General features: G+C 35.7%; 1 protein-coding gene and 1 pseudogene across 1 annotated transcript in view; one reads left to right on the top strand and one right to left on the bottom strand.

Annotated features, from left to right (window-relative positions):
• Window positions 1-24985, top strand: part of LOC101138063 (UDP-glucuronosyltransferase 2A3-like) — a 476474-nt pseudogene that overhangs the window by 220959 nt on the left and 230530 nt on the right.
• The window catches only part of UGT2B17 (UDP glucuronosyltransferase family 2 member B17), a 39932-nt gene that overhangs the window by 14319 nt on the left and 628 nt on the right, over window positions 1-24985 (bottom strand). Inside the window, exons 2-5 of the mRNA XM_031010038.3 lie at window positions 16660-17447; window positions 14453-14601; window positions 9430-9561; window positions 648-735 (exon numbers count right to left, since the gene is read on the bottom strand). Of these exons, the coding sequence (XP_030865898.1) occupies window positions 648-735; window positions 9430-9561; window positions 14453-14601; window positions 16660-17383 (1093 nt within the window). The 5' untranslated portion in view covers window positions 17384-17447. The remainder of the gene's footprint in view (window positions 1-647; window positions 736-9429; window positions 9562-14452; window positions 14602-16659; window positions 17448-24985) is intronic.

Here is a 24985-nt window from a genome sequence, read left to right as displayed (position 1 = left end):
TTAAAAAATTAAAATGTGCAAAAAAGAAAAGAATAAGATTTGGTATACAAGAACATAGTCTCTTAAGTAGTATAAATTATGCAGTCACATTTATATATTTAAAAAATATTTAAATACTTAAAATATTTAAAATACTTAAATTTTTTTTTAAGGCAGCAGGGAGTAGGGTGGAGGTGGTGCTGAGGAAGGACAGGTTACACATCATCATGAAATGTGTTATCACTTTATGATAAAGATTGGTGATTTATTCCCACAGAAAATAGAGTCACTGGTAATAGAAGAATGTCTGTTATTTTTCAGTACCTGTTGAAATAACCCTGCAGTAGGGGAGGGAACAGGTGTAAAGTTGCAGAAATAAGAGACAGAAAATCCAGGATGTTATTTAAAACCTGTGAGAGGTAATTACACCTGAATAAAGAGATTTTTATTCTAACCATAAAGAATGTGACTGTATGTAACAAAATGCCAACTACCATAGTGTATTCTTCTTATACTAAGACTAGAAAATAAATATAAAGTAGTTCAATTTGATTTTTTTTTTTAGTTTTCCAATAATAAATGTTAAATATGTTTGTTTTATGTTGAAATATTATCACTTCTAATTGGCTGTTACTAATATATTCAGTATTTGTTCTCCAGAGTCTTACCAAGAAGGTCATTCTGGGGTAACCACTTGTACAGTCGAGTATTGGAACCTAAAGTATTTGGCTTCTTGCCGTCAAATCTCCATAGAACCTGTTAGGGCAAGGAAAATACCTTGTTCAATGAATAGAACTCTAAAAATATAACTTGTTAGAATTCTGAAGAGATTAATAATCAGTTAATCCATATAAGAGATGAAGAAATAAGAAGTGATGTCAAGTAATGAGAACTACTAAAAGTCTGAGGTAAGCTGAATACCCACATTTAATATCTTTACTTTTATAATCAATTTGGTATATAAAAAAATGACATTTCTAACATAATAGCTAGACACATGAGACTGTGAAAGGAAAATAAATCTTGGCAACCCAAAATCTATGCTAAAGGGAAAAGTTAAGCTGCTCAGGGCAAACCTACTTCCCATTCTATTCAAAGTCAGCCCTCGGCTCACTGAGATAAACGCATATCTAATTGCCTCATTTGGAGAGGCTAATCAGAAACTCAAAGGAATTCAGCCATTTTTCTCCTATCTACCTATGACCTGGAAGCCTCTTCCATGCTTCAAGTTGCTCTGCCTTTGTTTCTAGTTGTCCCCCATTTCTGGACCGAACAAATGTCCATCTTATATAAGTTGATTGATGTCTCATGTATCCCTAAAATGTATAAAACCAAACTGTCCCCCCACCACCTTGGGCACATGTCACCAGGACCCCCTGAGGCTGTGTCATGGGTGCACATTTTCAACCTTGGCAAAATAAACTTTCTAAATTAACTGAGACCTGCCTCAGATATTCAGGGTTCACATTTTGGTAACCATGAAGAGATTCTCAGTGGAGGTTCCCTGACCTTTGATAAATGTCCTGTCAGTGCTTGGTACCAGCATGAGCTAACTTTATGGCTCAAACAAATAAGACAATTGGCTGAGGTCTGGGAGCAACCCCTCCAGAGAATCCCTGATACCCCAAAATTCAGTCAAGACCAAAAGTTTATTTTGCTGTACAATTCCTTTTTTTTTCTTTTTATTTTTTTTTGGAGTTTTACTTGCTTCCTACAAGAAAGGCAATATTTCCTGTTTCCATGACAATGGAAGGCAGGTAACTCTATGGAGTTTGAGCTCACTCCCAGGAGGGAGGATGAGTTTGAGGTTTCTTTCCTACTTCTAGGACGACAGAGGGCAGTTTTAGCCTGAAACCCATCCGTAGGTAAATAGCTGAATTGGGGTTTTGTCTTGGTTAATGTTTAACAACTAGCTGGACTTAATTTCTCCTTACCATTACAGTGCTTAATGATCACATTTTTGGGAGTATTTTTTTTGTACATTCCAGTATTTCTCCCATCAGATTTGACAAACTTTACCTGACTTGATCATATCTGAGTGAGAATTCCAAATTGTGGGTAACAAAGCCTGTCTAATTTGGTGAAAATTCTTCACAGATGCAAAAGAGAAAACAAAACAAAACCTAAAAACCATGCTCTTGGTTTCTGTGTTTGCTTCCTGTCTTTAAAAAAACAAATGTTCTTTTGTTTACTTTTCCTCCACCCTATACCTCCTTTTGTCTTCTGCCATTTGTAGTATCAAAAATCAAGAGAAGGCTTCTAATGATTTGAACTCTTTTAAAGAATTCAGAACAAAGGCACCACTCACCCCTTTGGGGGTGCTCTGTTTTCTTTGTGGAGTTTCAAGAGTTGTGGGCAGATTTTTTCTTAGGTCCAAAGCTCTGTTTTCCTATGTTGAATGACCTAATCTCTTTGGCTTTGAGATTACCACAGATTACCTTGTACTGTGAGAGGATTTTACCTTGGCGTGTGTAATGGCAGACGAGTTACAAAGTAGAGGGTGGCTGAGTACAGTTTACTGGAAGTAGTATTGACTGTTGTTATTTTTTTCCTCCTAGGAAGTTGTTGTTTAAGAATCCTAATTCTAGTTTGGAGATGTGTTGTAAAGGGTCTCCTCTATTGTTTTTATTCCCCAAATTAATCTCATTTGGCTTGTCTGTGTGGATTTGTGTGAGAAACTGAACTGTGGTTTACATAGGAAAATGAGAGACTGAGTTTTCTCAGCTCCAAAGTGAAACGGCTCTGCTCCTCCCAGGCAAAAGGCACCCCTAAGCAACTGGGGGCCTTGTGGGAGTGTCTTGGGTTTGACCCCCTGTGACATGGAGTGGTCCTGCAGGAAAATCCCCAAGAAAAATTAATTTTTAAAAAAAGGCTAGTCCAGAAAACACATATGAGGGCAGATCACCCAGCATTTTGAGCCCTCTCAGAGGTCATACACCTCTGGAGAGAGAAACTGAGACATGTAAGAGGGTGGAAACAACTCAGTGGTGACACACTGTGGAGTACTGCCCACAAGCAGCACACATTGATTCACCACACATAAACCCTAGGCCACAGCTCAGTTCCTCCTTTTAGGAAAAAAAGTGGGAAACAAATAATCTAAGAATGATGAGAAAACAAGAAGAATGATCCCCTGATATCGCCTGTTTGGATTTATGACACCTCTACTTGGCAGAGTTTATGTAAAATGAAGGTAATATGGTCTTTGTGCACATACACATTAAGAGCCCTAAGGTTGTCCTGCAAACTGTAGAGTTCCTAAGTTCTCTCTTTTTAAAAAATTTTCTTTTATTCTTGCTTTAAATTTGCTTTTATTTTTCTATTAAGTTAAAAACCACTGTTTTGATTCAACAGGTTTTTGTCTGCAAGCTGGTGATTTTTTTTAATCTCATAGCTAAAGTTCTGAAGTAAAAACCACATAATCTTTTGTGTGTGTGTGTGTTTGCACATATTTAAAAGGCCATTATAATTTCTATAATTTTATGTTTAATTGGCAATTAAATCCATTTTATTTTCCTTCTAGCACACCAAATTTTTTCTCTGTGTACATTATGATGTAAATTTTGCTATTTGATTTTCACCTGAATGGTTTCTTTTAATATGCAAATGTAAGACTATTTAGCTTACAACTGCCTATGGTGATCGAGTATTCATACAGATTACCTATTGAAACAGGTTATCAAGAATTTGAAAGTCTAATATGGCAAAGAGGAGTTTTTATAAACCTGTAAGATGTACTTCTGTTGGCATGCTTACTACATCTATGTATTTATGTGTTTTGTACACAATGTTTTACTACTGAAAATATATAAAAGAGCTCTAATTAATTGGCTTAAGAAAATAAAAGTGCTTGAATTAAATACTTTGCCAGAAAAAAAGACTAGTCAAATGCTTTTTCAAGTTTATGTAACTTAAATAAAATCTTTTATAAATAAGATAACAACAATTATTGATAACATATGATAATATTAGAAATGCATTAAGACTTGCCAGCATACATTTTTGTTTGCATTTATTAATCAAGCAATTTCATACTTATTCTTGCTAAATACTTTAAGGTGTCAAAATTTGACATAGGGGTTACAAAACTGTAAACCAAGCCCAAAACAGAATGATCTTCACTTGTGTAATTTTTAATAAATAAGACATTAATATTGGTTTAATGCAAATAGCTACACCTTGAATTAAGTAAGATTATCATAACTTCTCATCTTGTGGCCTTAAGCAATCTAGTCCACAGGCATTAAGCTTTGTTTTGGGAAAAGACTGTTATCATTTTTATTTCAAAGCTAAACTATAAACTAAGTTCCTCCCTAAGTTAGTTTGGCCTACACCCAGAAATAAACACGGAGAGCTTGGAGGTTAAAAGCAAGATGGAGTTAGGTCAGATCTTTTTCACTGTCTCAGTTATAATTTTGCAATAGCAATTCCATAACTTTAAATGATGACTATCACACTTTTCATAAATATTCTAGGTAAATGACTAAATAATTAGGTAAATGTAATGGGATAAATACTTATAGACAAACTCATAATTTAGAATCTAAGGTTATATTAAATTAAATAATAGATATTTCATTGTTTGGGTATTTTTCAAAAAAAATTTGTAGGAAAACATTCTTTCCAAAAAAAAGTGCATCTTTTTTAAAAAGGTGAAGAAGTGTTGTCTAATTCAAAGCTTATTTAAAGGTTATGTATAAAACAAGGTAAAAGGAACCAGGAAGTAAGGGAGATGTAAAGAAAGTTATAAAAATAAAAATTTTTTTTTTTTTTGTAAAAAGCTTGAAGAGAAATAATTTTATATGAGAAAGAATCTTGTGTGGTAAATTTAGTCCTAGAATAAAATGATCAGTTGTGTAAGAAAGAAGGATGTTCAGGACAAACCAGAAAGTCCAAACATATCATGAATGATCTGTGTAAGTCACAATAAGGAGATTAAAAAAACTTTTATATGATCAAGTTGTCTATAAGTAAAGGGAAATTATAATGGTGTTTCTACAGATTGGGCTTGATGTAAAAAAAAGCACTTATGCACTAAATAATTGGTTAGAACAATAACATTTTCTTAAGGGATTGATTTACTCTTAAAATATTATGAGTTTTTTTTTTTTTTAACCCAAAGTTTAACTTTTCTTGCATCTCACTGTTTTTGGTTTTCTCTCCCCTTTTAAAGGGTGTGAAATAGTAAAACTCTCCTTCAACTCATTTTCAACTCATGTAAGTTTTTTCCTCAAGTTCTGTTTGTTGTGGCATAATGCTAACAGTGTTTTCTAAAAGCTATTCAACTCCTCAAGGTCCAGGGACTATCACAGAAGAGGTGGGTGTGTGAGATTGAAAGAACTGATACTAAGAGATAAAATAAGTTCCGTTTATGCATAAATTAATCATTAATGTCAAAGACACACTAATGCAAGACCAACATATGGGCCCCTGTGTCAGATTAACAAGGTTTTCTTGAAGCATAAAGTGACTTCTTAATAAAGATTATAAAGGTTATGAAAGGCTGAGGAAAGTTATATCTTATGGTCAAGATTAGAATTTTATAGATTGTTCATACAATTTTGAAAAACAAACTTATTTGGCTTCATGCTGTTTTATTAGGGCTTATTGTTTGGCAAATTGAGTCTCCTCTCTCAAAGAATGAAGATTTTCGCCTTTTTTTGAAATCCTTGAGTTACTACTTTAGTCAAATGAATGATTTATTTTACCTGTGATATCAAGCGTTTTAATCCTTTGATATTTGACAAATTTTCCAAAATTATGTTTTTTTCTGACCTAAGTAATCCTTTAATTTATTAGTTTTCCTAAAGTCCAAAAATGACATAATTTTGCTTATTTGGTATAAAAATTATACAGGGAACATTGTCAAATATGAAATGGTGTTTGGTCTTTTTGAGCTGTATTTATATAAATATGTTATTGGCATGTGTTCCAAAATTATGGGAAACTCCTATAATTCTGATATGACTTAGTGTGTACATTATCAGTAATAATTATATTTGTTATGTTAAGTTATTGTGTGCCACAGAGGTAACAAATTTCCTTGTCCATTGTGTCTTTGACAGAGGCTGCCCTAAAACTTTTTGTCATCCACAGACAATTGTTGTCTGACTTTGGTCCTCTTTAGAAGGCGATTTTATACTCAGCCATAAAATTCTAACAGGTGCTCTTGAAAAAAAGTTTTTGATAATTTTGGAGATTGTGACATTAGAATGGAAGAAAAACTTTCAGGACTCATGGAGAACTAAAATGTTCATGAATATCAAGCAGAACAGGAATTAACTACATGGACTGAAATAATAGAAAACTAAACTAATCTTTTTGACTTTGCTTAAAACATTGCTGATCCTTTGTTTTGTTTTTTGTTTTTTTTTTTTAGAGTGAAGGAATCTTTCTTTTTTTGAGCTATTAACAGCTTTTAACAATTTAGTATACTCCTGTGAAAAAAATTTAGAACATATTTGTTTCCCTCTACCTGATTTTTCAGAATTTGGAAACTATTTGTGAGTATTTTTTACTTTTGTCAATACAGTTATTTGCATAAGTGCAATAAGAATCTATTTTCATTTATAACAAAACACAATTGGAGAAACTGGTTATTTTATCAAGGCTTCCACTGGAATGGTGGGCTTTCCTTTAGGGAATCAAACTTAACTTATGGAGCCAATAAAAACCCCTTGGGAAAACTGGCCTCATACCTTCATCTATAAGGTCCCTGTACAGGGTTCCTGAACTGTGTTAAGCAAAGAATGTAACTTTCTGACAGGCCCAGGAGCCCCAAGTTTATTTTGGAACCCCAAGAGGAGAGGAATTCACCCAACTCATAGGTATTTGATGGTACAAATCTATGGCTTGCCTCAGCTTTAAAAAAGTCCTATCTGAGATTCTTTCTATAAGACAAAGTTCCATCAAAGCCACTTTAAAAGCCTATGTAAATAAAAAATTATTCTCCCTCCTCTGTATAAAAATAATCAGGCCAAGTATAATAAAGCAAATCAGTTGTACCATGGTTTGTCTTTAGTAAAATTGGGAAACTGAAGACAGAAAAATTATGTTTCAAAAATAACAGTAGACCTGTTGTTAGATTCTAGTCTTGCCTAATGTTTTTCAATTTTTATTACTGTCTACAGTTTGGACTGAATTCTAATTTTTAATGGCTACACGTCTTCAAAATAGTGTCTTCAGGTTTTTTTTCCTCCCCTTCCACAATTTTTCCTAATTTGGAGTCACTGTAAACTAAGCTATGCTTTCATAAAGCCCTACAAATTAAGCTAGACTACTTAAACTCCAGAAGAAAATAACAGCAACCAATTTACATACATAATCCACTTTCATACCTGCCTACTGATTTATGGACTTCAGAGTAATGTGGCCTATATTAATTTTAAAGGATTGTTCTTTTGTTTTTGTTTTTCTCCCTTCCTCATTTTATTTTTTCTTCACAGTACATGAGACTTCAGAACCTGCTAAAAATGAACTTTCCTAATAACTCAGGACCTGCTTAGGAATAAACCATCCTTGCCATTAGAGATCAGATGAAAACCTGAGACCAGAGACTCATTTTCTTCTAAAATGTTTTCTCCAAAAGATTTTTTTTAAATGTAAAATGAAAATAAACCTGGGGGCCCCAAAGTCACTAAGCAAATCACTGCCTCCCATTCTATTCAAAGACACCCCTCTGCTCACTGAGATAAATGCATATCTGATTGCCTCCTTTGGAGAGCCTAATCAGAAACTCAGAGGAATGCCTCTTCCCTGCTTCAAGTTGGCAAAATAAACTTTCTAAATGTACTGAGACCTGTATCAGATATTTGGGGTTCACAAGATTATCAATGAAATATTTAAATATTTAAGAATTGTTAGGCAGTCTTAATTCTAGTAATAAAAAAGTAGCAAATTAGTAATAACCTATATATTTATTTTATATACTTTATACTAGCTGTAACCTTCCAAATTTAATATAAATTTATTAATTTTTGAGTGATATGAGAAGAGTTTACTTATATCCACTTGTCTACTAGTCATAAGTTATTTTATGAATTTGACATCATTGATTACAAAAGACTAAATATTTAAACTGCACATATGGTGAGAAATAATGCTACATATGTAGTATGTGTAATTTCTTTTCATTTGCTAACTCTCAAGTGCTACTTTCAGGAAAAATTTCAAGTGGCAGTGTTTGACACAAATTCAGACTATTATCAGTATTGCTACTTTTGTAAATGCTAACAATGTAGGAAAAAGGAGCCCATTGACAATTCATGATTAACAATACAGATGCTGAGAATGTAGAAAATTGTATTTTGCTACATTTTGCTTAACTGATCTTTCACACTTAGATGATGCACTACCTAGCATTGACAGCCTTGATATATGGTCAGCTATAGCCAGTCATTACCATGTCTAGTACCAAACTAAGGTACTGATTTTAGAATTCCCAAGCAATCTTTTTAAACTGGAGTAGAATTTACAAGTGTTGACCTTGTATTTGATATGGGAGTGTTAAAGTAACTCTGTGTTTTCAGCAAAAACTTGCATAGATCATTCGGAGAGGGCTATGCAGATAAGAAACTAAAACGTAAATTGAAAATACACAAAGATTGTAGGTATATTCTATAGAGTAGAAAATAAGTTCCTACCATGTTTATTTATAGTTCCTGCTCCTTCCTCAATCTGGAGAAGGCACTAATCTGATTCTTAGAGCATAGCCTTTGTTGGGCCACATTTAATAATGCACATAGTCTACCCTAAAAGCAGGATTCTATCTCCATCCTTTCCATTACATTTTTCTGCTTAAGACATTAGCGGCACCCAAGTCAGCAGAGCAGACAAGTTTTTCTTTTTCTCTAAATCTAATTGGCTAGGTGGGTACCTCTAGAGGAGTGGTTTGTCAGACTAGGACATTCTTTCTCTGAATGGCACCCTGAACAGAACATTAAATAGACCTATTCCAATGTACAGGAAGTAAAAACAGCCAGATTGCTTGGTAAGACGAAGCTACATGATACATTTCAAAGTTTTTCAATACCTGCTTATTGTTATTGTGATAGTACAGTAACTTATTAAAATTTAACTGCTTTCTGATAATATCTACAGTGTATACAGTACCTTCTAAAATCCTGTAAACCAAAAGGAGCAAATGACAGGGCAGAATTTAGTGATTTCTATGTACATGCTACGATACCATGATAATACCAAACTTCACTAGCACCTCTTAAATATATTTCCTTCTGATCACAATATTAATGCCAACGTTATTATCAACCAAAATTCCTCTCTTTATGATTTTAAGATCTTCCATATATGTTTTTGTTTTGAACAGATGTCTGAGATAATTAGAACTATCATAGCAGTTAAATTTTCAGGCAGAACATTTCTGTAATGGACTCTTGAAGGGTTTAACAGATTCATTTAGTAGCCATCCACAATTAAGGCACTTTATCTAACCTTTTGTGGGATCTGGGCAAGGGCTGATGCAATCATGTTGGCACTTTCTTCTGACATGTTACTGATCATCGACCCCAGAGAAAACACCACAATACCATTTTCTCCAGAGCTCTGCACAAACTCTTCCATTTCCTGTGAAGAAAGAATTTGTTCTGTCAGAAAAGAGCAACAGCACAGAAAACACTATTGACAGGATTGTTACAAACATCTAAGATGAGAAAGTCAGAAGCTATTGGAGTAATTTTTTTAAACTGACCTAATCATTCAGTTTCTTTGAAAGGAGATGTGTAATATAATATATGTGGGATCTTTCATGCAAATTTGTGCAAATATGTGTGCATATGCATGTATGTATGTGTGTGTAAGGAAGAAATGAAACAAAGCTATGACACTGCAGTAGGAGGAGATAATGCTAGAAAATATTACACCCAGACACTTTATTTATAATATTATAATTACTAACATAGGTTATTGGAAGGCAGCTTTACTTGGCTTTAATTCTGTTTTTTTTTTGTGGTTCTACTAAATCTCTTGTGTTTATTTGGGGTCATTTTATTTTATTTTTTTCTGTTCAGTTCTTTTAGTTAGGAGTCATTGGAGCCATTACATGACTATGAGCAATGAGGAAAAGTTAGTTACAATTAGAATGATTTTATATCTACATTTATTTAGCTTCTTTAGCTCTCTAACCCTTTATATTTCACTTAGAGTTTCCTAGTCTTACCCCACTACCCCTCACTTCCCCCGACACCCCCACCCCCAAAAAACACCTTAAAAGCTGAAGTATAAGAATCATTGACATTCAGCAGTCTGGTATTGGGGCTTGGAATTTCCGGGAAATAGTTCTGAGAATTCCATTTATAATACAGTATTATATACTATTTAGTTACATAATTAAGTGATCTTATTTCTCAGATCATTGTTTAGGTATGACTATGATACCTTTTGTCCTGAAATCACACTGTGAAATTGATGTGCTATGTATAACTGAATGTGAGGGACCCTCATCATCACTTTGCTGTGTCTCACAGGGGGCACTTGAACCACAGTGGGAGAGGTCACCAAGCCTTTCTCCAGTGGAGATCTGCTCACCCCCTAGAGTAGCTTCCTCACACTATATGAAGCTCCTGGTGAATATGTGTTTGCTTTGAAATGAATGAGAATTATTCTGACTTGTGTTTCCTGATGTGTCCCTGTTTTTAAACTTAAATCCATTCTCTAATGCCACATCAGTCAATGTATTCTCACACCAAAAAAAAAAAAAAAAAAAGAAAGAGAGAAAGAGGAAAAGAAATGTAGACTCATAAGTTTCCCGGATATCATATCAAAATTGTATACTCATCTTTTTGTTGCTATTGTCCCTTTTGTTCTAAATTCTTTTTTTCTCAGTAAAATAATGACCAACCCCTTCTATCATAACAAATATACTTTCTGGTCCTAATCATTGGGGGAAATTTCTTTATAAAACTGTTTACAAATACAAAAGGAAATTCTAAAATATGTCAATTCAGACCATATATTGGTAAGTATTTTTCAAAAATATAATTTAACTTTATGACATCTTTTATTTTTATTTTATTTAATTTATTTATTTATTTTTGAGATGGAGTCTTTCTCTGTCACCCAGGCTGGAGTGCAATGATGCAATCTTGGCTCATTGTAACCTCTGCCTCCCAGGTTCAAGCAATTCTCCTGCCTCAGCCTCCTGAGTAGCTGGGATTACAGGCACCTGCCACCACGCCTGGCTAATTTTTCTGTTTTTAGTAGAGACAGGTTTCACCATTTTGGCCAGACTGGTCTTGACCTCCTGACCCCGTGATCCACCTGCCTCGGCCTCCCAAAGTGCTGGGATTACAGGCTTGAGCCACTGTGCCCGGTCTGACATCAGTTTTAATTGGGGATTCAGTGTATGGCTATTAGAGATAATTCATGAGGCATCCAGGAACTCAGTGTAATTGCAGTTGCCTGTAGCCACATTTAATGTAACTTCGGTTTAATGTTTTGTCTCATTCACTGACAAAAGTCTTCTTCATCCATCAAGTATTGAAGTAAAAAAATCTGTTTATAGACAGATCAGCACTGATCTCATTCTGTGACATCTTTATGAAAGTAATGGTAATAGAAGATCAATGTAAGTAGTCTTGTAAAAGTATGAAAATTTAGGAAAAAAATCATTTTTCCCATATCTCTATCTCAATTTAAAATGTGTACCATTTCATTATGGTTTTAATTCTATTTATATAACTCAATGTACATATGTGATGTTTATTTAGAAAATTTTTTCTCATTGTATATGCCTTTTTATCCTACAAAAAAACTGTGATCTTGTTCTACTCATCATTTTGTTCCTTAGTTTCCAACTATACCTGTACCACGGCTGACAGTGTAATTAAACATTGTTTTGAAAAAAGGATTGTAATGGCTTGGTATGCACATTATATAAGTTTTTAACCGTTTCTTAATGTAAGATATTTGAATTATTTCCAGAGTTTTTTAACGAATATTTGCTACTAATATTGAATCTTACCATCATGATTTATTCTCTGTACAGTTTCATGTGAGTATATTATAAAGGCAATAACTATATGCAGTTTTCAAACACTTGATACTTTTTGGCAAGAGTCTTTTGAAATATACAAACATTATGTGAGAATCTAATACATAATGGAAAAGCAAGCAAATTTGTGGCAACAATTATTTTGTGTACAAAAGAATTAGAGAATCGGTTTCACAATTATTTACTTAGATTCAAGTCTACCTTTTGCAAGTTAACAACAACAGCTAGTGCCGGGCGTGGAGGCTCACACTTGTAATCCCAGCACTTTGGGAGGTTGAGGCAAGTGGATCACCTGAGGTCAGGAGTTCGAGACCAGCCTGGCCAACATGGCGAAACTCTGTCTCTACTAAAAATACAAAAATTATCCGGATGTGTTGGTGGGTGCCTGTAATCCCAGCTACTTGGGAGTCTGAGGCAGGAGAATCAGAATCACTTGAACCTGGAGGGTGGAGGTTGCAGTGAGCTGAGATCATGGTAGTATTAGTAATAATCACTATTGTACTACTAGTCATTTATTCCTTGTCCTCCTTATTCTCCTATTCTCTTCCCCCTGCTACTGGCACTATCACTTTCTTTTAATGTGAGTGAGGATTTTTTTTTGAGAATAAGATAAGAGTACACAGAATTACCTTTTAAGCTAAAATATTAATGAAGTGCCTCCACCTTTGCAATACAACTTTAGCTTTCCAGCGTGTTCAACTGACTGCCCAAACTTAAACATTTATATTTAAACAAGCACACAGAGTATCTGTTCTCTAGGATTTTGCTAGGAAAATCAATCATTATTAAATGAAGACTGATATCTTAAATGGCTGGCACATGTTAGCTAATTTAAAATATTAGAAATAATGACTAAAATAATAATCATAATATCAACAATATTTTTGGATCACTGGCTATGTGTCAGAGACAACTTAAGTGTTTTATCTGTGGTAACTACTTTTTTCCACACAACACAATATGAAGTTGTGATTATTATTGTAAAAGTAGTCATGATTCCTAAACTCATGTAAAAGTTCCTAAATATTCTTTACATTGTACAAAGTTGCCCTTCTGTAATATTATACATTGAGAACATTGGGATTTTTTCTGAAAGGAAATCTGATCATATCTCTTCATTTCTTAACTCTTTTCAGTAGCTCTCCATTGTCCTTAATGGGTATATCAAATTTCATATATATATATATATATATTTTTTTTTTTGATAGAGTCTCACTCTGTTGCCCAGGCTGTTGTGCAATAGCGTGATCTCGGCTCTCTGCAACCTCTGCCTCCCAGGTTCAAGCGATTCTCCTGCCTCAGCTTCCCGAGTAGCTGCTATTACAGGTGCCTGCCAACATGCCTAACTAATTTTTGTATTTTTAGTAGAGATGGGGTTTCACCATGCTGGCCAGTCTGGTCTCAAACACCTGACCTCAGGTGATCCCCCTGCCTCGGCCTCCCAAAGTGCTGGGATTACAGGTGTAAGCCACCACGCCCGGCCCATCATTGACTTTTACTCAACCTTTTCCTGTAAACTAAATTTGGAGTCCTGGGAACTGCCCTTACTGCTTTTCTACTTTTCTGCCTTAATGCAAGCCTTTACTTTTTTGTTTGTTTATTTGTTTGTTTTTGAGACCGAGTCTCACTCCGTCGCACAGGCTAGAGTTCAGTGGTGTGGTCTCAGCTCACTGCAGCCTCTGCCCCCAGACTCAAGCAAGCCTCCTGCCTCAGCCTCTTAAGTAGCTGGGACTATGAGACTACAGGCACACACCAGCATGCCTGGCTATTATTTTTATTTTTGTTAGAGATGAGGTTTTACCATGTTGCCCAGGCTGGTCTCAAACTCCTGAGCCCAAGAAATCGTCCCTTCTCTGCCTCCCAAAATTCAGGGATTATAGGTGTGAGCCACCTTGCCTGGCCTCTGGTTTTCTTTTTGGGTCTTTCTCATCCCCTCATCATTTCACCTATCTCTGCACATTATTGAGTACTCACTTTAATTGTCAATGAGTTTGGGATCTCTTCTGCATATTTCTTTATCATTGTGGTCTTTCCTTATAACACTTCTTAGACTTTTCTTTTTCACTTGTTTTTATTCTATCTTTCAAAGTACAATGTAAGGCATGAGGGCGCAGAAACTGTGCTACCTTTATTCTCTGAAAATCCAGCACTTACCTGTGGTTTGCATTAATCACTCTACAAATATTTTTTGAAGAAATGAACCATACTATCTTTTGGGTTGCACAATGAAGGCCTTACTTTAACCAAACCTGTTTTCAAAATCTCCCTAGTAATCCTCTTTGGTCTTTAATGATAATAACATTCACATTCTTGTGATAGTATAGAAATATATGATTTTCTAATGGCAAGTCCTTTTTTTTGACTTCCCATATTCCCCTCACTCTGAGTTAAACACTCTGAAAGAAACATATCCAGCCATTCCTTCTGAAAATGTCAAGCAAACAAATGAAACAAGAATATGTTCACCTTAGGCAAGGGTTTGGCTGGTTTACAGTGAAGTCCTCCAACAAAATCAACATTTGGTAAGAATGGGCGAGGAAATTCAAAATCCCAATAGGTTCGAATGAGCCACATTTCAGCTTTCCCCATTGTCTCAAATAATGTAGTGGGTCTTCCTGATGGAAAAAAACAAAACAAAACAAAAAGTAGCTAACATGAGAATTGTTATTTTAATATTGAATATGCAGGTATTTTCCTGAAAGGACTTGGAATAACATACCTAAAAATATATAAAATGTCTGCGCATTGATAATATATATAAATACATTTATATAATACGTTATATTAAATACATTATATTAAATTAATGTATATTAAATTATATTAAATACATTATATTAAATTAATGTATTTAATATACGTTAATATATTTTAATTTAATAGTATTTAATTTTTAATTTTTAATATTTAATAAAATTTAATATTTAATATTAATAAAATTTTATTAATAGAATATTAATAAAGTTAATAAAATTAAACAATATTTAATATTTAATTTAATATTTAATTTAATATTTAATATTTAATAGTTTTAGTTTAATATTTAAATTATTTAATAAAATAATTTAATACAATGTAAATACATTATATTAAATACATTTATATAGTCATTTAATTTTTATGTATTGCATATGTTGCTCATATGTATATATAAGGAAGGCAAAGTGTTCAGAGAGCTGTAAGAAGAAATCACATCTTTAATGTAACATCAGTATATTCACAATCATAAATAATTACTAAAATAAGTCACTAATATGGTTTGACTGTCCCCACCCAAATCTCCTCTCATCTTGAATTATAATCCCCATAATCCCAATGTGTCGAGGGAGGGACCCAGTGGCAGGTGACTGGATCATGGGCTGGATTCCTCCATGCTGTTCTCATGATATTGAGTGAGTTCTCATGAGATCTGATAGTTTTATAAGTGTCTGACATTTCCCCTGCTTGCACTTCTCTCTCCTGCCGCTAAGTGAGAAGATCCAAGCTTGCTTCCCCTTAGCCTTTCACCATGATTTTAAGTTTCTTGAGGCATCCCAGCCATGTGGAATCATGAGTCTATTAAACTTCTTTTCTTTATAAATTACCCAGTCTCAGGTATTTCTTTATAGCAGTGTGAGAATGGACTAATGTGGCCACTATGAACTTAAATACACATTTGTCTTCTCTCTGAAGCTGCAATAGTAACAAATATACATTTAAACAACTCTTTCAGTTCCACAATTAATTCATCTCACCTTACCCATGAAAACAGCTTTCCAGGAAGTACTCTAGTTTCTACAATTTATTAAGCTAGTCCCTTGATCCTTGGTTCTCCAAGTAAACCATGAGTTTTTTGAGAGTAACACTGAAATCTTTATACCTACTACTGTCTTGGTTCATCTTAAGATTTTTTTTTTTCATCTTAAGATCTTAATATAATTAGATTTTTAAAATAAATATATTTACAAATGAGAATTAAAAGATTTTCAGAATTTATTGACATAGAGATATGTGCTCTCCCTTATTTTGGCCCCTATTTTCTTTGATGGAGAGATGCAGTTTAATAAAATATAGATTAAAACTTAGATGTTCACTTTCAACAAGACTTCAATTTTTGAAGGAAATAATTGTGAAGTTGTTATTGAAGGAATGTATAAACATTAGAAATCTCAAGTTTTAGGCTTCTGTTTCTGGAGTAGAGCCACTATATTTCTCAACTGTGAAGGAATCCTTCTTATATGAAAAACAAAATTTAATTTCTAAATGAGGAAACTGAGGTACTCAAAGAGAAACAAGTTCCTCAATCCTGCATTGATAATATTTTTAGAAATATGTGTAAATATAAAATTTGTATGTCTGCCTTCATGAAGATGTTTCTTGAAGTATCTATTGACTTTTTTAAAGATGAAAAAAATGTATAGCAAAATGATATGTGATGGTTTAAAGAAATCATAAGTGTTTTACATTGAAGGTTTATGACTCTCTCGGTGTCCTGTAGGAGTGATGGCACCAGGGTTCTAACTGATTCTATAAGGTCAACATTCTATATTTTTGAGACTCATAGATCATCTTACATTTGCAATTCATAATTTCCCATAAAAACACTATCTTCTGACATTATATTTATATAAGCCCACCTTCAAAGGCACAGGAAAATTAGAACTTAATAAACACCAATTGGACACACGACTTACCTAGAACTTCACTATAAAACTGGTCCCACTTCTTCAGATCATATGCTTGAAACCAAAAGTCAAAATAAAGCATATATATCATATTTTTTATCCTCTCCATGAAAATCATTTGATCACTTAATTCTGACATAACAACAGGTACATAGGAAGGAGGGAACAGAAATCCTCCACCATTCTTCTCAACTGTGTAGCCAACAGAGAAGCGGAGACTGTACAGAAAGGGTATGTTAAGTAGCTCAGCCAGCAGCTCACCACAGGGATTAACGGCGTCTGCCAGAAGGACATCAAATTTTGACTCTTGTAGTTTTCTCATAAGTTTCTTGTTCAAAACTGCATCTTCACAGAGCTTTATATTATAGTCAGAATATTCCCAACACAATTCTTGGAGTTGTGAAAAATATGACCAAAATGTATTTTTTGAAATACTATATATCCATCTATTGAGGATTTTCATAAAAAAATCTTCCCAATCATTTTTAGTTAAAGATGTAGGATAAACTTCTAATTTAATAGCAGATGATTTACTGGCATTGACAAGAATAGAAGCCGAAGATGTCAACACAATCACCTCATGACCCCTCTGAACAAGCTCTTCCAGGATTGTCTTCATATTTATCCAATGGCTGTATTCTGTGGGCCACACCAGCACCTTTCCACAACTCCCAGAGCTAAAGTAACAACTGAGCTGCATCAGCAGAAAGACTGACGTCCATTTCAGAGACATCCTGGTCTTATGCAATGCTTCTTTTCCAGTTGTTGTTTCTTTCTGTCATTTCTCATACTTATATCTGAGGAAAAATCAATCAAGTTAAAATATAACTGCTAAAATTCAAAGTAAATACATAATACTAACAGTCTGAATAGGTGCATGCCAAGGAGACCAACAAAAGATTGATGACCTCATATTTATTTTAGTGTGTTTGGTGTTCTTTTATGTTTACAATTACTCTAGTCAAGCAATAATTTTTATGACCTAGAATATGTAAGTAACTTGTCTTATGTAATTATTTTATAATACTGTTAAGAACAGTGGCAGGTGAGAGGCTCCTGCCTGTTCGATGCCCTTGACATAGAGAGAAGAAGTAATTATACAACTCAAACAGCATTTTTTAATATAATGGTGCAAGGAATGTCTTCTAAAACTTTGTTGACATATAATTCATCTACCATATGATTCACCAACTAGTATGTACAGTTCAATGTTTCCTAGTATATTCACAGAATTTTACATCCACTACAATAATCAGTATTATCTCCAAAAGATTCTATACAATAGCCTCTAACCCCCCACTCTGAAATTTTGCATCCATCCTACTCTAGGCAACCACTAATCTAATTTCTATCTCTATAGATTAGCATTTTCTGTACCTTTTAAAAAATAAATGAGGGTTTTCCAGTGATCATGGCAGATGGGATGCAGGACTAGATTGCAGCTCCAGACAGAGCAGCATGCAGAGGCTTGCACTGTGAATTTTAGCTGCAGATCAACTGCAAGAACAGACCAGCAATTCTGAGAGGACCCACACACCCTCTGCAGGAAGCGTACTGCTCCTGCAGGACCTGGGAGACATCCCAAACACTGTGAGTGCCCCAACAATGGAAATGGGAAAGGGTGATCCCCCTGTCCCAAATTCACATCTCCACTGGAGAAGCTGAAGGTCTGTTTGCGGGAGAAGTTCCTGACTTTACGTGGAGCTGAGTCAAGTTAGAGAACCAAGCCAAGCAAAATACAGGGGTAGAGAAAGTAGCAGAAAGGCACTGGGAGCTCTCTGGATACCCAAGCGGCTCATTCCTGCCTGGCACCACAGTGATCCTTTAGGAGGGTGGCCAGCGGAGCAGGGGGTTCAAAGATTCTTCTGGGGCCTGAAAGCTTGAAGGGATGAGTAACTCCTCCCTTCTCAGGCCCAGTCCCAAGATGCAAGGCTACTTGCATCAGCAGCATGTGTCAGCAAGATAGCAGAAGCAGGAAGAGAGCCAGCCAGAAGACACCTACCCTGGCTGGAGACATGAACGCTTGAAGATCAAGAGGCCATCCAGATACTACATAGCAGTCATGTTAGATTGGGACACTTACTCTTTACAGAGAACTATAAAACCGCTGTCCCATCCTCACTTGGGGCTGATGCCATTTTAGGCCTCAGCCCACCTGCACCCAGGCACTCATTAAAACAACACGCTGCTCCACACTGCCTCGTGTTGTCTGTTGGCATGCTCTCAGGGATCAAACCAATTCAAGAACCTTATATCTGGTGCCAAAACCTGGGGGGGGCTCAGGTCTGTGTCCATTGTGGACCTACCCCTCCACCCCAGAGAGCAAGCCACAGCAACCAGACAAAGGAAACTCCTCAGCCTCCAGTTGCCTCTCTATGCATGTGTAGCAGGATGAGCCACAGACAAAACTTCTCAGACACCAAGTTGTAGAAGGAACGGCTTTATTCAGCTGGGAGCATCAGCAAGCTACTGCCTTAAAATCCAAGCTCCTCAAGTGCACAATTTTTGTCCTTTTTAAGGGCTCACAATAAAGATTTCACATGAAATGGTAGTGATTGATTTAAGCAAGCAGCGGGTATGTGACAGGGGCTGCATGCACTGCTGGTCAGAGAGAAACAGGACAGGGCAGGGGGTTTTACATTGTTCTTCTGTACAATGTCTGGAATCTATGAATAACATCGGTTTCTAAGTTATGAGTTGATTTTTAACTACTGGGTTTAGGTCAGGCAGGCCCAGGCCTGGTTTCAGGCCTGGAGCCAGGCTGCCTGTCTTTGGTTTTACTTCTTTGTTGTTTTTTCTTAAAACAGGTACTGAGCATAAAACAATATAAAATAATCTGAGAGGGTCTTTCTCTTCCTTCATTCCCCCCTTTTGAGACTCTCACTTTTTATTAGTGGGAGTTCTCACTCATTTTTGTTACTTATGTCTTTTTGTGGAATAGACTGATAGTGATTCATATAGTACAGTTGTGCTGAAGCATTTTGTTGAACTAAGGTAGAGATGAAGCTTTTTATCATTTGAAGAAGTACAGGTAGCAAACAAGGGAGCAGTAAGCAGGTTTTTATAATTATTGTAACTCCTATTATAAGAGTTTTAAATTTTTCTAGTGCTGGGAACCACTTTCTAAACATGGCTTCAGGGTTGAATCCATGCTACACTTGCACAGGTACATGTGCCAGTTTTGTCATATTTTTAACTATGTCTTTAATAACTTGCCTGATTATCTATGTGTAGACAGTAATTAGTAAGGTTAAATTTTTCACAAACTCCTCCTTCAGCTGCTAGCAAGTAGTCAAGAGCTAGTCTATTTTGATAGATCGCATTTCTCATCTGAGTCTCTTGCCGGGCAAGAACAGTCAAGGCTTGACCGGTTTTATTAGTAAAAATTTCTAAAACAGCTTGTAACCATATGATTCGGTTGAGCATGTAGATGGGGGTCCAATATCCTCATGAGCCATCTTGTGCCTAAGTGGCGGGTCCATAGTATTGTATGATTTTTTTAAGGGGGCTATTTATCATCTTTTCCTATGGCTATGCTTCATTTTTTTTTTTCCCAGGAAGCATAGACTGGGAAGCCTAGAAGTTCACCTTTTTATGGGCAGTAAGAAGAAAGAAGGCTTAATGGTGCGAATTACACAGCTACCTGTCTACTGATCAGGCAGCTTAGCATAAGCTTTGTGTCCACATATATCCAGTATAATCCGGTGGGGGCCGTCCAGTCCCGGTGGAATTCTGGGTGGGCCCAAACAGTCTGCAACTTTGGAAATTTACTGAATGGATTTCTTTCTGTGTAATTGGAACTCCACCATGTGACTGTTTTTGTGGTACTATTATAGAGCTTTTGTCTAAGACAGCTAAGCTGCCTTACAGGATGAGTGAATCCTTTTCCTTCTTTAGCTATGCAATACTGTCTAATAATTGAGACTTTTAGAACCTAGAGATGATCAGGGTGATTCTTTTGGGCTGGGAATTCATCAGGAAATGGGTCTGTAGGAACTAATTCTTGGGCTTCCTATGGCCATTGATCTACTGTTATGGTTCCTCCACAAACATAATATGAGGTGACTTGCAGAGACTGGGCTACGTGTTAGGCTAATTGCAAAAAGAAATTTTTAGTTTTTCCTGGAATCTCAGGTACTGGCACATTTAGTTCATCATAGAAAGTCTGAAACACTGGTTCTGGAGAGCGTTTTTGAACCTCTCCTTTTATTAGGATGCTTACACTAGGATCTAGTCCCTTTTTATCCAAGTCTAATGATACATATTTTTCTTTTATTTTACTTTGGGTCTGAGGGGTTTGTGATTATCAATTCTAAAAGGTTGTAGCTCCTATTCATGCAGGAGGGGCTGACTTTTCCTTTTTGGAGTCAAACACGATCTTTTTTATTTTCCTTTTAAGTAGTCTGAATGACACAAGACCAGTATTGACACATCTCATATAAATATGATTTTTGACAGATATACTTATTTTTTTACTGTGTAACTTTCTTTTTTAATTTAGAGAATCGCATCCTGTTTCATGCTGCTTACTATTAATAGCAGCACAAGTGTCAAATTTTAAGGTTACATTTTGAGGAGCTCTCTTTTTTTCGGTTCTAGCTATTACCTTACTTGTGTCACGTAGAAAAGGACCAGTCCTTAATTTTATTTTAAAAACTGTGATCATGGGAGGCTTAAAATGGTTCATAACACACATCAGGTTGGTTATTTCCTGGGCTACATACCTTGGATAGAATAGCATTATACAAACAATTTGTTCTTGTTTTTGTTGCTATTTAATTTTCTTAGAGTCCTCGGGCGTCCGTGATATTAGTGTTAGTCAGTTTTGTTGTGAGTGTTAGAAAGAGGGCATATAGAACGAGGAAGCTGATAAGAAAGATGATTATGAGGGCGTGATCATTGAAGGCAATTAGCTCTTTTATAATAACCATAAAGTAATTAGCTCTTTTATAATAACTATAAAGTAATAGGACTGCAGCAATCTTTTGTTCCACCTCAGTGACTTGATGTATATACTGGAAACAGTTCTTAGTCTGAGGAAGGTCAGTTGAAGTCCTTCCTGTACAAGTCCAAATTCTGAGGAAAATGAGTCCTGCGATGAGTCTCCTCATGCTTCAGCCGTGCGTGGACCAGTCAGCTTCTGGGTGTGACTGGAGCAGTGTTTGTTGTCTTCTTCAGAGTCATTTTGCAGGGGTTGGTGAAGCTGCTCCCATCCACGTACAGCTCCCAGTCTACTGATGTTTAAGGGTGGTCTCGGAGGTTGGGCCTACTAGAATAAACTGAGTCCAGCACCTCTAAACAGTTATGTTTAACTGGGCTCTCTGATAATAGGAGTAAGGTAGTGAGCTTAGGGTGCTGCAAACTTCAGTGGTTATGTGGGGATTTTCACAGAGCAAGCTTTGGTATCTAGTTAGTCTATCATTTATTAGCTAATGATGTCCTTTGGTATTTATTAAAATTACCACAGCATGGGGAGATTTTATGTTTAGGTTTTTCCTAAGAGTTAGCTTATTTGCTTCCTGTGTTAACAGGGCTGTTGCTGCCAGGGCCCTTGGACATGGGGGCCAGCCTTTGGAAACCCCGTCTAGTTGTTTTGAGAGACAGGCCATTGGCCTTGGCCAGGGACCTCCAGTCTGGGTTAAAACTCCAACTGCCATTTTTTTCTCTTTCTGACACATAGAGTGTGAAGAGTTTTGTCAGGTCAGGTAGACTTAGTGCTGGGGCCGACATGAGTTTTTTTTTTTTTTAACTCATGAAAAGCTCTTTGCTGTTGGTTGTAATAGATGTAGTTTATCTAATCTACATTTTTATTGACTGTTATCTACTAAAATATTGACTTAAATCTTGTAACTATTTGATTTCAAGCTTTAAATTGACCTGGTATTCCTTGCAGGGCTTCGATTGCATCTAAATAGATGTGAGAGTTGAAAGACTTATAAGGGGCTCCTCTCACTTTACGATGTGTTATTATTATTTTTTCCTTCCTCTGGTTGATGAAATGCCAGGGTGAAAGGGATAGCCAAATGGACTAAAGCACAAGTGTCACTCTAGTTATTTGGCAGAGTGCCTAGTAAAGGTCCACCACAATACCACCACACATCTGCTCGGGGATGAACAAAGGCTGACTGATTGATAAGCTCTTGAAAATTCTTAAGCTCACTGCGTCCTTTTAGGTCTCCAAGGAATGCTAAGTTTCCTCCCTGCTGTGAGAGACAGGAAGTGAACTTAATGTTGAGAGACAGAAGCTGGATGGCCCTCGGGGGCTGACTGGCAGGGACTTCAGGATATAGCAGAGAGAGCTTGGCATGACTTATTACTCCAGGCTGTAGAATCCTGGAAAAGAGCTACCATCCAGCCCACACCTGGTGAACTGGAGGACCACTGTAGTGGAAAGGGGATGATTAGGGCCTCTGGCCTGCCATGTGCACAAGCATAACAATTGCTTTTGTTTAACGTGTAGATGGAATATTTGATCCATTTCAACCAGGCATTTGTAGCTTGATATACTGTCTTAATTGCAAAAGTTTGTTTTAAGTCTTTAACTTTTATGATCCTCTAGTAAAATGAATATTTCCATTAGCACCAATTTTTATAAGTTTTTACACCAAAGAAAGCTAAACATCATTTTATATTTAATAATGTTTCTTGTATGATTTTTATACCAGATAAGCTAAATTTTACTTTTATATTAGTGTGTTATTAATATTAAACTTAATTTTAATAAAACCTTGTAGACATATTTATCCAATTTTTCATAGTTGACCGTAAGGTAAGATTTTATGGACTCTGTTTAACCTTTTACAATTTTTGTTAAAGAGCAGGTTGATGCTTTAAGAAAAAAACCTGTTGCGTTTTTACTTTCATGTCTAGTTCACAGAAAAACTGGATGATACTTTTTTAACTTTAGCTAATAAGTTTACACACAGAATTTTCTTTAAATTAACATTTTAAAACTTGCTTGAACTTTTCAAACAATAATTCTTTTTTGACTTTTTAATGTAGGTAAAAATCCACATTCTTATGCCTCCTTATAATCTTTTCATAAAAGTTATATTTTACTTTTTTATACACCTGCACATAAACTGTTTCTTCAATAGCACTCAGGAGGCCTTATTACTTTTAAATTATGCAACATTTTTTGCATAAAATACTTTATAACTTTTTTTCATGACTTTCGCCAACAATTTTTCAACATGTCTCAACTTTCTGACTTATTACAAACATTTTTTTCTTCTCTTTAAACAACCAGTTAATTTATTTCAGGACAAGAATTTACCATATAACACTCTTTTTACATAAATTTTACCTCCTCCTCCCCCTTTTATTTTGAAGATAACCATTCCTTTTTTTAAAAAGTGAACTTTCTTTATGTCTTTGGACTAGACTGTCTAAAGCCACAAGATTAGAAGTTACCATAATATGTGTTACACTGTCAACTTTTAGCAAACTTCGCTTTTGTTGAAAACCTTGTAAGTTTGAAATTTCAATTATCCTTTGCTATTAATAAGACCTTGTTTAGTCTAAATTTACTTAGAATTGGTATAGATGGCCTTTTTTTTTTCTCTCTGTTGGTCTTTCCTTGCCTCTGCCAGCTGCTTATGCTGCTGTTCTCTTAACTACTGTGGGGGGCGGAGCGGGGGAAGGGGTCTAAAACCAGCTGTAACTGTCTATGTACAGAACCCAGTCTGGGTGCCTTGGCTTACAGGTTACCTTGTGCCATACCTTAGAAACTAAAGACCTATCTAGGCTTCCTTCTGATGGCTAACCTACCTCTAATGCTGGCCAGTCTATTTCACACAAAGTTCTAAGTTTTCCTGGAATCATAGTGACTCCATAGTCTCTATTAAATCCTTTCTTGAAATTCATTAACATAGTTCCCAGTGCAGTGGGCTTACTTTGTGCCTGACCTGTGTTTTTTTGAGACAAAACACCATGCTCACAGCACACACACACCACAAAACAAAGAACGGGTAAAAGGGCACACACAAACATTTCAGTTTACACCAAACCAAAATCAAAACCAAAATCAGAGTATCCAGAAATCCAAGCCAGGTCAAAAACCAAAACCAAAGTATCCAGCAATTCAAGTCAAGTCAAAACCAGATCAAAAGTGCTAATACAAGCACACCGTGGGGTGATCAGGCCACACTTCCACTCAGATGGAGTGGGGCAAGTTAAAAAAACTAGTCCTACCAAGTCAAGCCAAGTCAAAACCAGAACAAAGGTGCCAATACAGGCACACCGTGGGTGATCAGGCTATGCTACACTTCCATTCAGGTGGAGTGGGGGAAGTTCAAAAGACTAGTCCTACCAAGTCTAGCCAAGTCAAAACCAG

The sequence above is a fragment of the Gorilla gorilla genome, chromosome 3 (genome assembly GCF_029281585.2).
Source record: "Gorilla gorilla gorilla isolate KB3781 chromosome 3, NHGRI_mGorGor1-v2.1_pri, whole genome shotgun sequence".
NCBI classification, from domain to species: domain Eukaryota; kingdom Metazoa; phylum Chordata; class Mammalia; order Primates; family Hominidae; genus Gorilla; species Gorilla gorilla.
Note: the sequence above shows the minus strand (reverse complement) of the source record. Positions and strands in the feature narration are given on the sequence as shown.